This window comes from Scyliorhinus torazame, chromosome 24 (genome assembly GCF_047496885.1).
Source record: "Scyliorhinus torazame isolate Kashiwa2021f chromosome 24, sScyTor2.1, whole genome shotgun sequence".
NCBI lineage: Eukaryota > Metazoa > Chordata > Chondrichthyes > Carcharhiniformes > Scyliorhinidae > Scyliorhinus > Scyliorhinus torazame.
The window spans coordinates 21,743,496-21,754,087 of record NC_092730.1 but is presented as its reverse complement, the minus strand read 5'-3'; the positions used below and the strand labels follow the sequence as shown (position 1 = coordinate 21,754,087).

The 10,592-nt window shown below is 55.5% G+C and overlaps 1 protein-coding gene across 1 annotated transcript in view; it reads left to right on the top strand.

Annotated features, from left to right (window-relative positions):
* The first annotated feature begins 3,040 nt into the window (after window positions 1–3,040).
* The window catches only part of LOC140399957 (EH domain-binding protein 1-like), a 34,036-nt gene continuing 26,484 nt past the window's right edge, over window positions 3,041–10,592 (top strand). The window contains exons 1-3 of the mRNA XM_072489450.1: window positions 3,041–3,219; window positions 8,194–8,296; window positions 9,523–9,608. Coding sequence (XP_072345551.1) covers window positions 3,091–3,219; window positions 8,194–8,296; window positions 9,523–9,608 — 318 coding nt within the window. The 5' untranslated portion in view covers window positions 3,041–3,090. The remainder of the gene's footprint in view (window positions 3,220–8,193; window positions 8,297–9,522; window positions 9,609–10,592) is intronic.

Here is a 10,592-nt window from a genome sequence, read left to right as displayed (position 1 = left end):
CCCCCCTCGAAACCCACGCTGGCAGCTGACAGGAATTTAAATTCAATTGATAAAATCTGGAATTATAAAGCTCGGTCTCGATAACGGTGACCGTGACAACGATCATCGATTGTCTTAAAAAGAAACATCTGGTTTACTAATGTCCCCTTTAGGGAATTGAGGAAATCTGCCGTCCTTACCCCGGTCTGGCCTACATGTGACTCCAGACCACCCCCCATGGCGCCAGTGACCCGGGTCCCCCCCCCCCCCCCCCCCCCCACCCATGGCGCCAGTGACCTGGGTTCAATTCCGTCCTCGGCCGACTGTGTATGGATTTTGCACAATCTCCCCGTGTCTGTGTGGGTTTCCTCCGGTGCTCCGGTTTCCTCCCACAGTCCAAAGATGCGCAGGTTAGGTGGATTGGCCGCGCTAAATTGCCCCTTAGTGTCCAAAGATGTGCAGGTTGGGTGGATTGTCCGTGCTAAATTGTCCCTTAGTGTCCAAAGATGTGCAGGTTAGGTGGATTGGCCGTGCTAAATTGTCCCTTAGTGTCCAAAGATGTGCAGGTTAGGAGGATTGGCCGTGCTAAATTGCCCCTTAGTGTCCAAAGATGTGCAGGTTAGGTGGATTGGCCGTGCTAAATTGTCCCTTAGTGTCCACAGATGTGCAGGTTAGGTGGATTGGCCGTGCTAAATTGTCCCTTAGTGTCCAAAGATGTGCAGGTTAGGTGGATTGGCCGTGCTAAATTGTCCCTTAGTGTCCAAAGATGTGCAGGTTAGGAGGATTGGCCATGCTAAATTGTCCTTAGTGTCCACAGATGTGCAGGTTAGGTGGATTGGCCGTGCTAAATTGTCCCTTAGTGTCCAAAGATGTGCAGGTTAGGAGGATTGGCCATGCTAAATTGTCCCTTAGTGTCCAAAGATGTGCAGGTTAGGAGGATTGGCCATGCTAAATTGTCCCTTAGTGTCCACAGATGTGCAGGTTAGGTGGATTGGCCATGCTAAATTGTCCCTTAGTGTCCAAAGATGTGCAGGTTAGGTGGATTGGCCGTGCTAAATTGTCCCTTAGTGTCCAAAGATGTGCAGGTTAGGTGGATTGGCCGTGCTAAATTGCCCCTTAGTGTCCAAAGATGTGCAGGTTAGGTGGATTGGCCGTGTGAAATTGTCCCTTAGTGTCCAAAGATGTGCAGGTTAGGTGGATTGGCCGTGCTAAATTGTCCCTTAGTGTCCAAAGATGTGCAGGTTAGGAGGATTGGCCATGCTAAATTGTCCCTTAGTGTCCACAGATGTGCAGGTTAGGTGGATTGGCCGTGCTAAATTGTCCCTTAGTGTCCAAAGATGTGCAGGTTAGGTGGATTGGCCATGCTAAGTTGCCCCTTAGTGTCCAAAGGTGTGCAGGTTAGGTGGATTGGCCGTGCTAAATTGCCCCTTAGTGTCCAAAGATGTGCAGGTTAGGTGGATTTGCCGTACTAAATTGTCCCTTAGTGTCCAAAGATGTGCAGGTTAGGTGGATTGGCCGTGCTAAATTGTCCCTTAGTGTCCAAAGATGTGCGGGTTAGGTGGATTGGCCGTGCTAAATTGTCCCCTTAGTGTCCAAAGATGTGCAGGTTAGGTGGATTGGCCGTGCTAAATTGTCCCTTAGTGTCCAAAGATGTGCGGGTTAGGAGGATTGGCCGTGCTAAATTGTCCCTTAGTGTCCAAAGATGTGCAGGTTAGGAGGATTGGCCGTGCTAAATTGTCCCTTAGTGTCCACAGATGTGCAGGTTAGGTGGATTGGCCGTGCTAAATTGTCCCTTAGTGTCCAAAGATGTGCGGGTTAGGTGGATTGGCCGTGATAAATTGTCCCTTAGTGTCCAAAGATGTGCAGGTTAGGTGGATTGGCCGTGCTAAATTGTCCCTTAGTGTCCCAAGATGTGCGGGTTAGGAGGATTGGCCGTGCTAAATTGTCCCTTAGTGTCCAAAGATGTGCAGGTTAGGAGGATTGGCCGTGCTAAATTGTCCTTTAGTGTCCAAAGATGTGCGGGTTAGGAGGATTGGCCGTGCTAAATTGTCCCTTAGTGTCCAAAGATGTGCGGGTTAGGTGGATTGGCCGTGGCTAAATTGTCCCTTAGTGTCCAAAGATGTGCGGGTTAGGAGGATTGGCCGTGCTAAATTGTCCCTTAGTGTCCAAAGATGTGCGGGTTAGGAGGATTGGCCGTGCTAAATTGTCCCTTAGTGTCCAAAGATGTGCAGGTTAGGTGGATTGGCCGTGCTAAATTGTCCCTTAGTGTCCAAAGATGTGCAGGTTAGGTGGATTGGCCGTGCTAAATTGACCTTAGTGTCCAAAGATGTGCAGGTTGGGTGGATTGGCCGTGCTAAATTGCCCCTTAGTGTCCAAAGATGTGCAGGTTAGGAGGATTGGCCGTGCTAAATGCCCCTTAGTGTCCAAAGATGTGCAGGTTAGGTGGATTGGCCGTGCTAAATTGTCCCTTAGTGTCCAAAGATGTGCAGGTTAGGTGGATTGGCCGTGCTAAATTGACCCTTAGTGTCCAAAGATGTGCAGGTTATGTGGATTGGCCGTGCTAAATTGCCCCTTGGTGTCCAAAGATGTGCAGCTTAGGTAGGGTTACGGGGATAGGGCGGTGGGATTGGGCCTCGGTAGGTGTGGAGGGCCAGTGCAAACCTGATGGGCAGATTGGCCTCCTTCTATGGATTTTATGGAAGGTGGAGGGATTGGCGAAGCTGGGATTGTTCTCCTCAGGACCAGAGAAGGTTCAGAGGGCGATTAAATCGAGTGGGTCCTCAGAATGACACTGGGGCTAAATGACGAGGACGGGTTGCCCAGGCGAGGCTTGTGTTCGCTCGGGGACAGTTGTATTCCCCTTGTCGGGGCAATTAGGGATGGGGACTGAAAGCTGGGGCCTAGCCCGCGATGGCCCTTAACCCAGGAACGAAGGGAGATTAAAGGGCGGATCTAATCGAGGGATTTCAGACGATTAAAGGATTCGTGAGGGTCGATTGGGAGAAATTGTGTTGTCCTCGCTGTTGACGCTGTCTCTGTTTCCTCGGCCCTCTGCAGGCGTTCGACGGGTTTGCCAGTCTGGGTATCTCCCGTCTCCTGGAGCCCGCCGATATGGTGCTGCTGGCCATCCCGGACAAGCTCATCGTGATGACCTACCTGTGTCAGATCAGGGCTCACTTCACCGGCCAAGAGCTCAATGTGGTGCAGATTGAGGAGAACAGTAACCACAGCACCTATAAGGTAGGCAACTTTGACTCAGACCCGCACAGCTCTTTGGACCCCATCCAGTTTTACTCTGAGAGAATGGAGGCCCACCAGGTCAGCTCAGCGCCGCAGAAGCCCAGCAGGCCCAAGAGGGGAGGCCCCTGAAGAGAACAGCAAAGTCCTGCTCGCCGACAACCAGAGCCCGGAGGTCCAAGCCTGCCCTCGGGCGAACTCACCCGCCGGCTCCCCCCACTGCGGCGGGCACCAGGCCAAAGGTGCCCCACTCCCTCGGAACCGTTCGACCGTGGCCGGCCTGGCCCCAGCGTCCGGGCCTCTGGCTGGCCAGGGGACGTCTGGGGCGGAGGCAGCGCCGGTCCAAGGGCCCCGGGCGGCCCCGGGGAGGTCTCAGAGGAGGGCCAGGGGCCCAAGGAGGTGCCGGTCGCGAAGGCTCGCAGGAAGACCCGGGAAGCAGCCACGGCAGGGGTTGATGGGAAAACCGTGAGGCCACCGCCCTCAGAGGATCATGGGAAGACCCAGGAGTTGACCATCACCAAGGATGATGGGAGATTGGCGAACCCACCTACCCCAGAGGATCATGGGAAGACCAAGGAGTTGACCATCACAAAGGATGATGGGAAATTGACGAACCCGCCTACCCAAGAGGGTCATGGGAAGACCCAGGAACTGGTCGTTCCAGGGGATCATGGGAAATCAGAGAAACCGCCTTGCTCAGAGGATCATGGGAAGACCCAGGAATTGGTTGTTACAGAAGTTGAAGGCCAATTGGAGAGGCCGCCTCCCTCAGAGGATCATGGGAAGACCCGGGAACTGGTTGTTACAGAAGTTGATGGCCAATTGGAGAGGTCGCCTCCCTCAGTGGATCATGGGAAGTTGGAGAAGCAGCCACCCTCAGAGGATCATGGGAAGAACCATGAATTGGTCATTACAGAGGATCATGGGAAATCAGAGAGGCCGCCTTGCCCAGAGGATCATGGGAAGACCCAGGAACTCATCGTCACAGAGGATGCTGGGGCATTGGCGAAGCCGCCACCCCCCAGAGGATCATGGGAAGACCCGGGAACTGGTCGTTACAGAGGATGCTGGGAAATCGGAAAGGCTGCCCACCCTCAGAGGATCATGGGAAGACCCGGGAACTGGTCGTTACAGAGGATGCTGGGAAAGCCTCAGAGGATCATGGGAAGACCAGGGAGCTTTCTGCTGGAGCGAATCACGAGGAGCAGGCTGCTTCAGAATTCCATGGGAAGCCCGGGGCGTCGCCCCGACACACGGAATGATGGGAAACCTGTGTGGCTGCCTGCCTCCGAGGCTCATGGGAAGCAAGTCACCCCAGAGGATCATGGGAAACCCAGGGACTGGTCCATGACAGAGAACCATGGGAAAACAGCGGAGCCTGAACCCAGCTCCAAGGGGCATGCACTGGCCAATGGTTGTCAGCAGCAGAAGATCCTGCTCGGCCATTGGATGAGCCCAGCCCGGCGGATGACGGAACACCCATCGAGCTGTTTATCAGTGAAGATCCCACCGTGTCAGCACTGGTCATCATGGAGGATCATGAGAGGCCTCCAGAGACGCCCTCTTCTGAGGGACCGCTCACTCAGAGGGACCATGGGAAGCCTGCGCACCCGCCAGCTGCGGAGGACTCTGGGAGGCCCCTGGAGGAGCCAACCCTGAACCACGCCACGCCGGTGACTGCTGAGGAACCGGAGAGGAGGCCCAGCCCGGGGCAGGACGGGGCGGCCCGAGGGCCCCGAACTCCCTCCGACACCGGAGAAACCTCCGGAGAGAGAAGGAAGGGGCGGCGCGCGACCGCCAGAGGGCGCCGGCGTGCCCAGCGGGTCAGCCCAGCAGCAGCCGCCGCCCGCCGACAAGCCGTCGGCCACGGCGGGCGGCGCCGAGAGCAGGAACGCCCCGGGTAGGCCGGAGCGGATGCCCCGCGCGCAGCCGGCGGAGAGCCGCTCCCCCGGCAGGTCGGGCAAGTCGGGATTCTCGCACATCAGGGACGCCGATCTGGTGAGAAGGAGGCGGTCACGGCGCCGCAGCGACTCGATGGAGGAGGCCGAGGGGGGCCAGGCCCAGGGCGAGGCTGCCGCCGGCTCAAAAGCAGAGGTAAAAAAAAAAAAAAATTTTTGCGACGGCGCTGGTGGGAGAATAGCAGACCCGGAAGGGGGGGGGGGGGGGGTTGGAGGGGGGGGACAGGGAGGGGCCGGGACACCCGGGAGCTGTGCGTGTCCGGAGGTGACTCCCAAATTCAGCCTCTGTCTCGTGCTCTGGTGGGGGATGTGTGAGGCCTAGCAGAAGGGCCTCACAGCGTTGCGTACATGTACAGGGGGCTGGTAGACGGGAGGGGAGGGCGGCGAACTCAACACGAAAGACACAAATTAGCTGGCTGTAGCCAGATGTGGCCTTGGCGGAGTTTGATTCTGCTTTCAGTTCCTGCATGGGCCCATCACCGGGTTATTTTGGGCAACCCAGCGCTGACTCACACACCAAACACATCCATCTCCCCGCCCTCTCTTACTCAGTCCCTCTCAGCCCTCGTTAACCATTGGCGGCCCGGTCGCTCCCAGGAGAGGGACGCCACGGGGGCTTAGCTCAGCCGACCGGATGGTTGGCTCGCCAAGCGGAGCGAGGCCGACAAGAGCCGGCGTATTGGCGGCTGAGGTAGTCCGCCGAGGCCTCGCCTTCTAGGCCGCCATCCGCTCGCCTGAGGGTCAGGCCCTCAGATGAAATCTCTACCAGTCTGCTCACTCTCTCTCTCTCTCTCTCTCTGTCTCAAAAGGGGAGAACAGCCCACGTTCCTCGGGGACCGCGGCTCGGATTCGCAATCCGGGATCGCAGGGAGCGGAAATCTGCACGGAATTCAGCAGGCTCCGGCTCCGGAGAATAACCAGCCCTCCCCCACACAGTCCTGAGCCTCCTCGACGAGAAGGAATATGTGCGGGCGCGGTTTACGCCCACCGCCCCGCCCTCGAGCTCCCCTTTCCCCCTGGCCCCGCATGGCGCACATCCTGGGGCCCTTAGCGGCTGCGACTCTCGTGATGTCGCCAGAGAGGGAAATGAAAACGAAAATCGCTTATTGTCACAAGTAGGCTTCAAATGAAGTTACTGTGAAAAGCCCCTAGTCGCCACATTCCGGAGCCTGTTCGTTCCCTCTACACTGTCCCCCATCAAACACTCCCAGGACAGGTACAGCACGGGGTTAGATACAGAGTAAAGCTCCCTCTACACTGTCCCCATCAAACACTCCCAGGACAGGTACAGCACAGGGTTAGATACAGAGTAAAGCTCCCTCTAGACTGTCCCCATCAAACACTCCCAGGACAGGTACAGCACTGGGTTAGATACAGAGTAAAGCTCCCTCTACACTGTCCCCATCAAACACTCCCATGATAGGTACAGCACGGGGTTAGATACAGAGTAAAGCTCCCTCTACACTGTCCCCATCAAACACTCCCAGGACAGGTACAGCACGGGGTTAGATACAGAGTAAAGCTCCGTCTACACTGTCTCCATCAAACACTCCCAGGACAGGTACAGCACGGGGTTAGATACAGAGTAAAGCTCCCTCTACACTGTCTCCATCAAACATTCCAGGACAGGTACAGCACGGGGTTAGATACAGAGTAAAGCTCCCTCTAAACTGTCCCCATCAAACACTCCCAGGACAGGTACAGCACGGGGTTAGATACAGAGTAAAGCTCCCTCTACACTGTCTCCATTAAACACTCCCAGGACAGGTACAGCACGGGGTTAGATACAGAGTAAAGCTCCCTCTACACTGTCCCCATCAAACACTCCCAGGGCAGGTACAGCACGGGGTTAGATACGGAGTAAAGCTCCCTCTACACTGTCCCCATCAAACACTCCCAGGACAGGTACAGCACGGGGTGAGATACAGAGTAAAGCTCCCTCTACACCATCCCCATCAAACATTCCCAGGACAGGTACAGCACGGGGTTAGATACAGAGTAAAGCTCCATCTACACTGTCCCCATCAAACATTCCCAGGACAGGTACAGCACGGGGTTAGATACAGAATAAAGCTCCCTCTACACTGTCCCCATCAAACACTCCCAGGACAGGTACAGCACGGGGTTAGATACAGAGTAAAGCTCCCTCTACTCTGTCCCCATCAAACACTCCCAGGACTGGTACAGCACTGGGGTTAGATACAGAGTAAAGCTCCCTCTACACTGTCACAATCAAACACTCCCAGGACAGGTACAGCACGGGGTTAGATACAGAGTAAAGCTCCCTCTACACTGTCCCCATCAAACACTCCCAGGACAGGTGCAGCACGGGGTTAGATACAGAGTAAAGCTCCCTCTACACTGTCCCCATCAAACACTCCCAGGACAGGTACAGCACAGGGTTAGATACAGAGTAAAGCTCCCGCTACACTATCCCCATCAAACACTCCCAGGGGAGGTACAGCATGGGGTTAGATACAGAGTAAAGCTCCCTCTACACTGTCCCCATCAAACACTCCCAGGACAGGTGCAGCACGGGGTTAGATACAGAGTAAAGCTCCCTCTACACTGTCCCCATCAAACACTCCCAGGACAGGTGCAGCACGGGGTTAGATACAGAGTAAAGGTCCCTCTACACTGTCCCCATCAAACACTCCCAGGACAGGTACAGCACGGGGTTAGATACAGAGTAAAGCTCCCTCTACACTGTCCCCCATCAAAACACTCCCAGGACAGGTGCAGCACGGGGTTAGATACAGAGTAAAGCTCCCTCTACACTGTCCCCATCAAACACTCCCAGGACAGGGTACAGCATGGGGTTAGATACAGAGTAATGCTCCCTCTACACTGTCCCCATCAAACACTCCCAGGACAGGTACAGCACGGAGTTAGCAGTGACACTGAGTTTAGATATAGCCTCACTGTAACAATCTGGTGGCACTGTGAGATCTGCTCCGAGACAGCCCCTGGGTGCGATGTCTGAATCGTTGACTGAATTGGACATTCCCTCTGTCAACAGGTGGATGTCGCTGAAATCCAGGTGGAAATCTGCTCAGAGTTACCCACCAAGGCGCCCTCGCCCAGAGAGGACAGAACGCAACACAGTCTCGAGCAACGGCCAGGTAATAATAATAATCTGTATTGTCACAAGTAGATTTACAATAACGCTGCAATGAAGTTACTGTGAAAATCCCCTCGTCGCCACACTCCGGCACCTGTTCGGGAACACGGAGGGGGAATTCAGAATGTCCAATTCACCCAACAAGCACGTCTTTCGGGACTTGTGGGAGGAAACCGGAGCGCCCGGAGGAAACCCACGCAGGACACGGGGGGAGAACGTGCTGACCCAGCCCTCTCCTGTGTAGATATCACATGTCCCACCCCCACACTTCCCCATCCCCCGCTGTGACAGCCTGGGGCTGCTCAGCTACTCTATATATTCTAAATATGTGCATATAACATAAATTATATGTTCCAGGTGAATGTGTGTATATAAAAAAAGTATTTAATTAAAGTAACACGGATTCGTGAAGGGTAAGTCTTGCCTCACAAACTTGATTGAATTCTTTGAGGAGGTGACTAAGTGTGTAGATGAAGGTAGAGCAGTTGATGTACTATACATGGATTTTAGTAAGGCGTTTGATAAGGTTCCCCATGGTCGGCTCATGAAGAAAGTAAGGAGGTGTGGGGACAGAGGGAGATTTGGCCAATTGGATAAGTAACTGGCTATCACAGAGAAGACAGAGGGTGAGGGGTGGTGGATGGAAAATTTTCAGACTGGAGACCAGTTACCAGCGGGGCCTGGAATACGCGGCCCTCAGGTCCGGCGGAGGCAGGGGGTAAAGGTGGGGGGGGGGGGGGGGCGGTGGTGGTGTGGTAGTGGGGTGGGGGGGGGTGGGTGGGTGGGTGGGGGGGGGGGGAGAATGGCCCTCACAGTGGGCCGGCACAGACCCAAATGGGGCGAGCGCCCAGCTTCTGAGCGGCAACCGTTCCGTGATGGGGAAAATTGATCCAAATCCCCCGAATTCTGGAAGTTCTTCTTGAATCTCCTTCCGGGCCGCCTACAAGTCGCTGTCTTTAAAAACAAATTCTCCCCCCTCTGGTTCTTCTCCCGATTCTCCTCAATCTGCGTGTCCCCTCTGGGTTTACCCCACCCTCCCACTGACGGGGGTACAACGTTTCCCCTCATTTACTCCCTCCAAACGCACCCCCCCTCCCCCCCCCCCCCCCCCCCCCCCCCCCCCCCCCCCCCCCCCCCCCCCCCCCCCCCCCCCCCCACCGGTCACAGTTTTAAACGCATCGAATGAACCATTGATCATATCTAATCTCCTTCCTTCCGGCTGGGCAGAGGTCAAGAGGCAGAACTCACGGCAGGACGAGCGAGTGCGGGAGAAAGAGAACCTTCCGGAGAACAAGGTCGAGGAAGACAACCCGGTTGGTACCGCCCACTCCTGAGATCCCCTTCACCCTATCCTGCACAGTGACTGCACTCCAACTCCGAGAATCAGAGCGTCCATTGGCTATCCAGCCACAGGGGGCATCACGGTTACCTTGCCAACAGACCGCAAGCAGGTTCAACCAGCGGGGGGGGGGGGGCTGGTAGGGACACACAGAGGAGAACAAACAATAATCTTTGTTCTTGACGTCCTGGTCTGTCGCTGTGTAACACTGGGGGTACAGTACTGGTGGGGACGGGTCTGTCACTGTGCAACACTGGGATACAGTACTGGTGGGGACGAGTCTGTCAGTGTATAGCACTGGGGTACAGCACTGGTGGGGACGGGTCTGTCACTGTATAACACTGGGGTGCAGTACTGGTGGGACGGGTCTGTCACTGTATAACACTGGGGTACTGTACTGTGGGGCGGGTCTGTCACTGTGCAACACTGAGGTACAGTACTGGTGGGGACGAGTCTGTCACTGTATAACACTGGGGTACAGTACTGGTGGGGACTGGTCTGCCACTGTATAACACTGGGGTACAGTACTGGTGGGGACGGGACTGTCACTGTATAACACTGGGGTACAGTACTGGTGGGGACGAGTCTGTCGCTGTGTAACACTGGGGTACAGTACTGGTGGACGGGTCTGTCACTGTATAACACTGGGGTACAGTACTGGTGGAGACGGGTCTGTCGCTGTGTAACACTGGGGTACAGTACGTCACTGTATAACACTGGGGTACAGTACTGGTGGGGACGGGTCTGTCACTGTATAACACTGGGGTACAGTACTGGTGGGGACGGGTCTGTCACTGTATAACACTGGGGTACAGTACTGGTGGGGACGGGTCTGTCACTGTGTAACACTGGGGTACAGTACTGGTGGGGACGGGTCTGTCACTGTATAACACTGGGGTACAGTACTGGTGGGGACGGGTCTGTCACTGTGTAACACTGGGGTACAGTACTGGTGGGG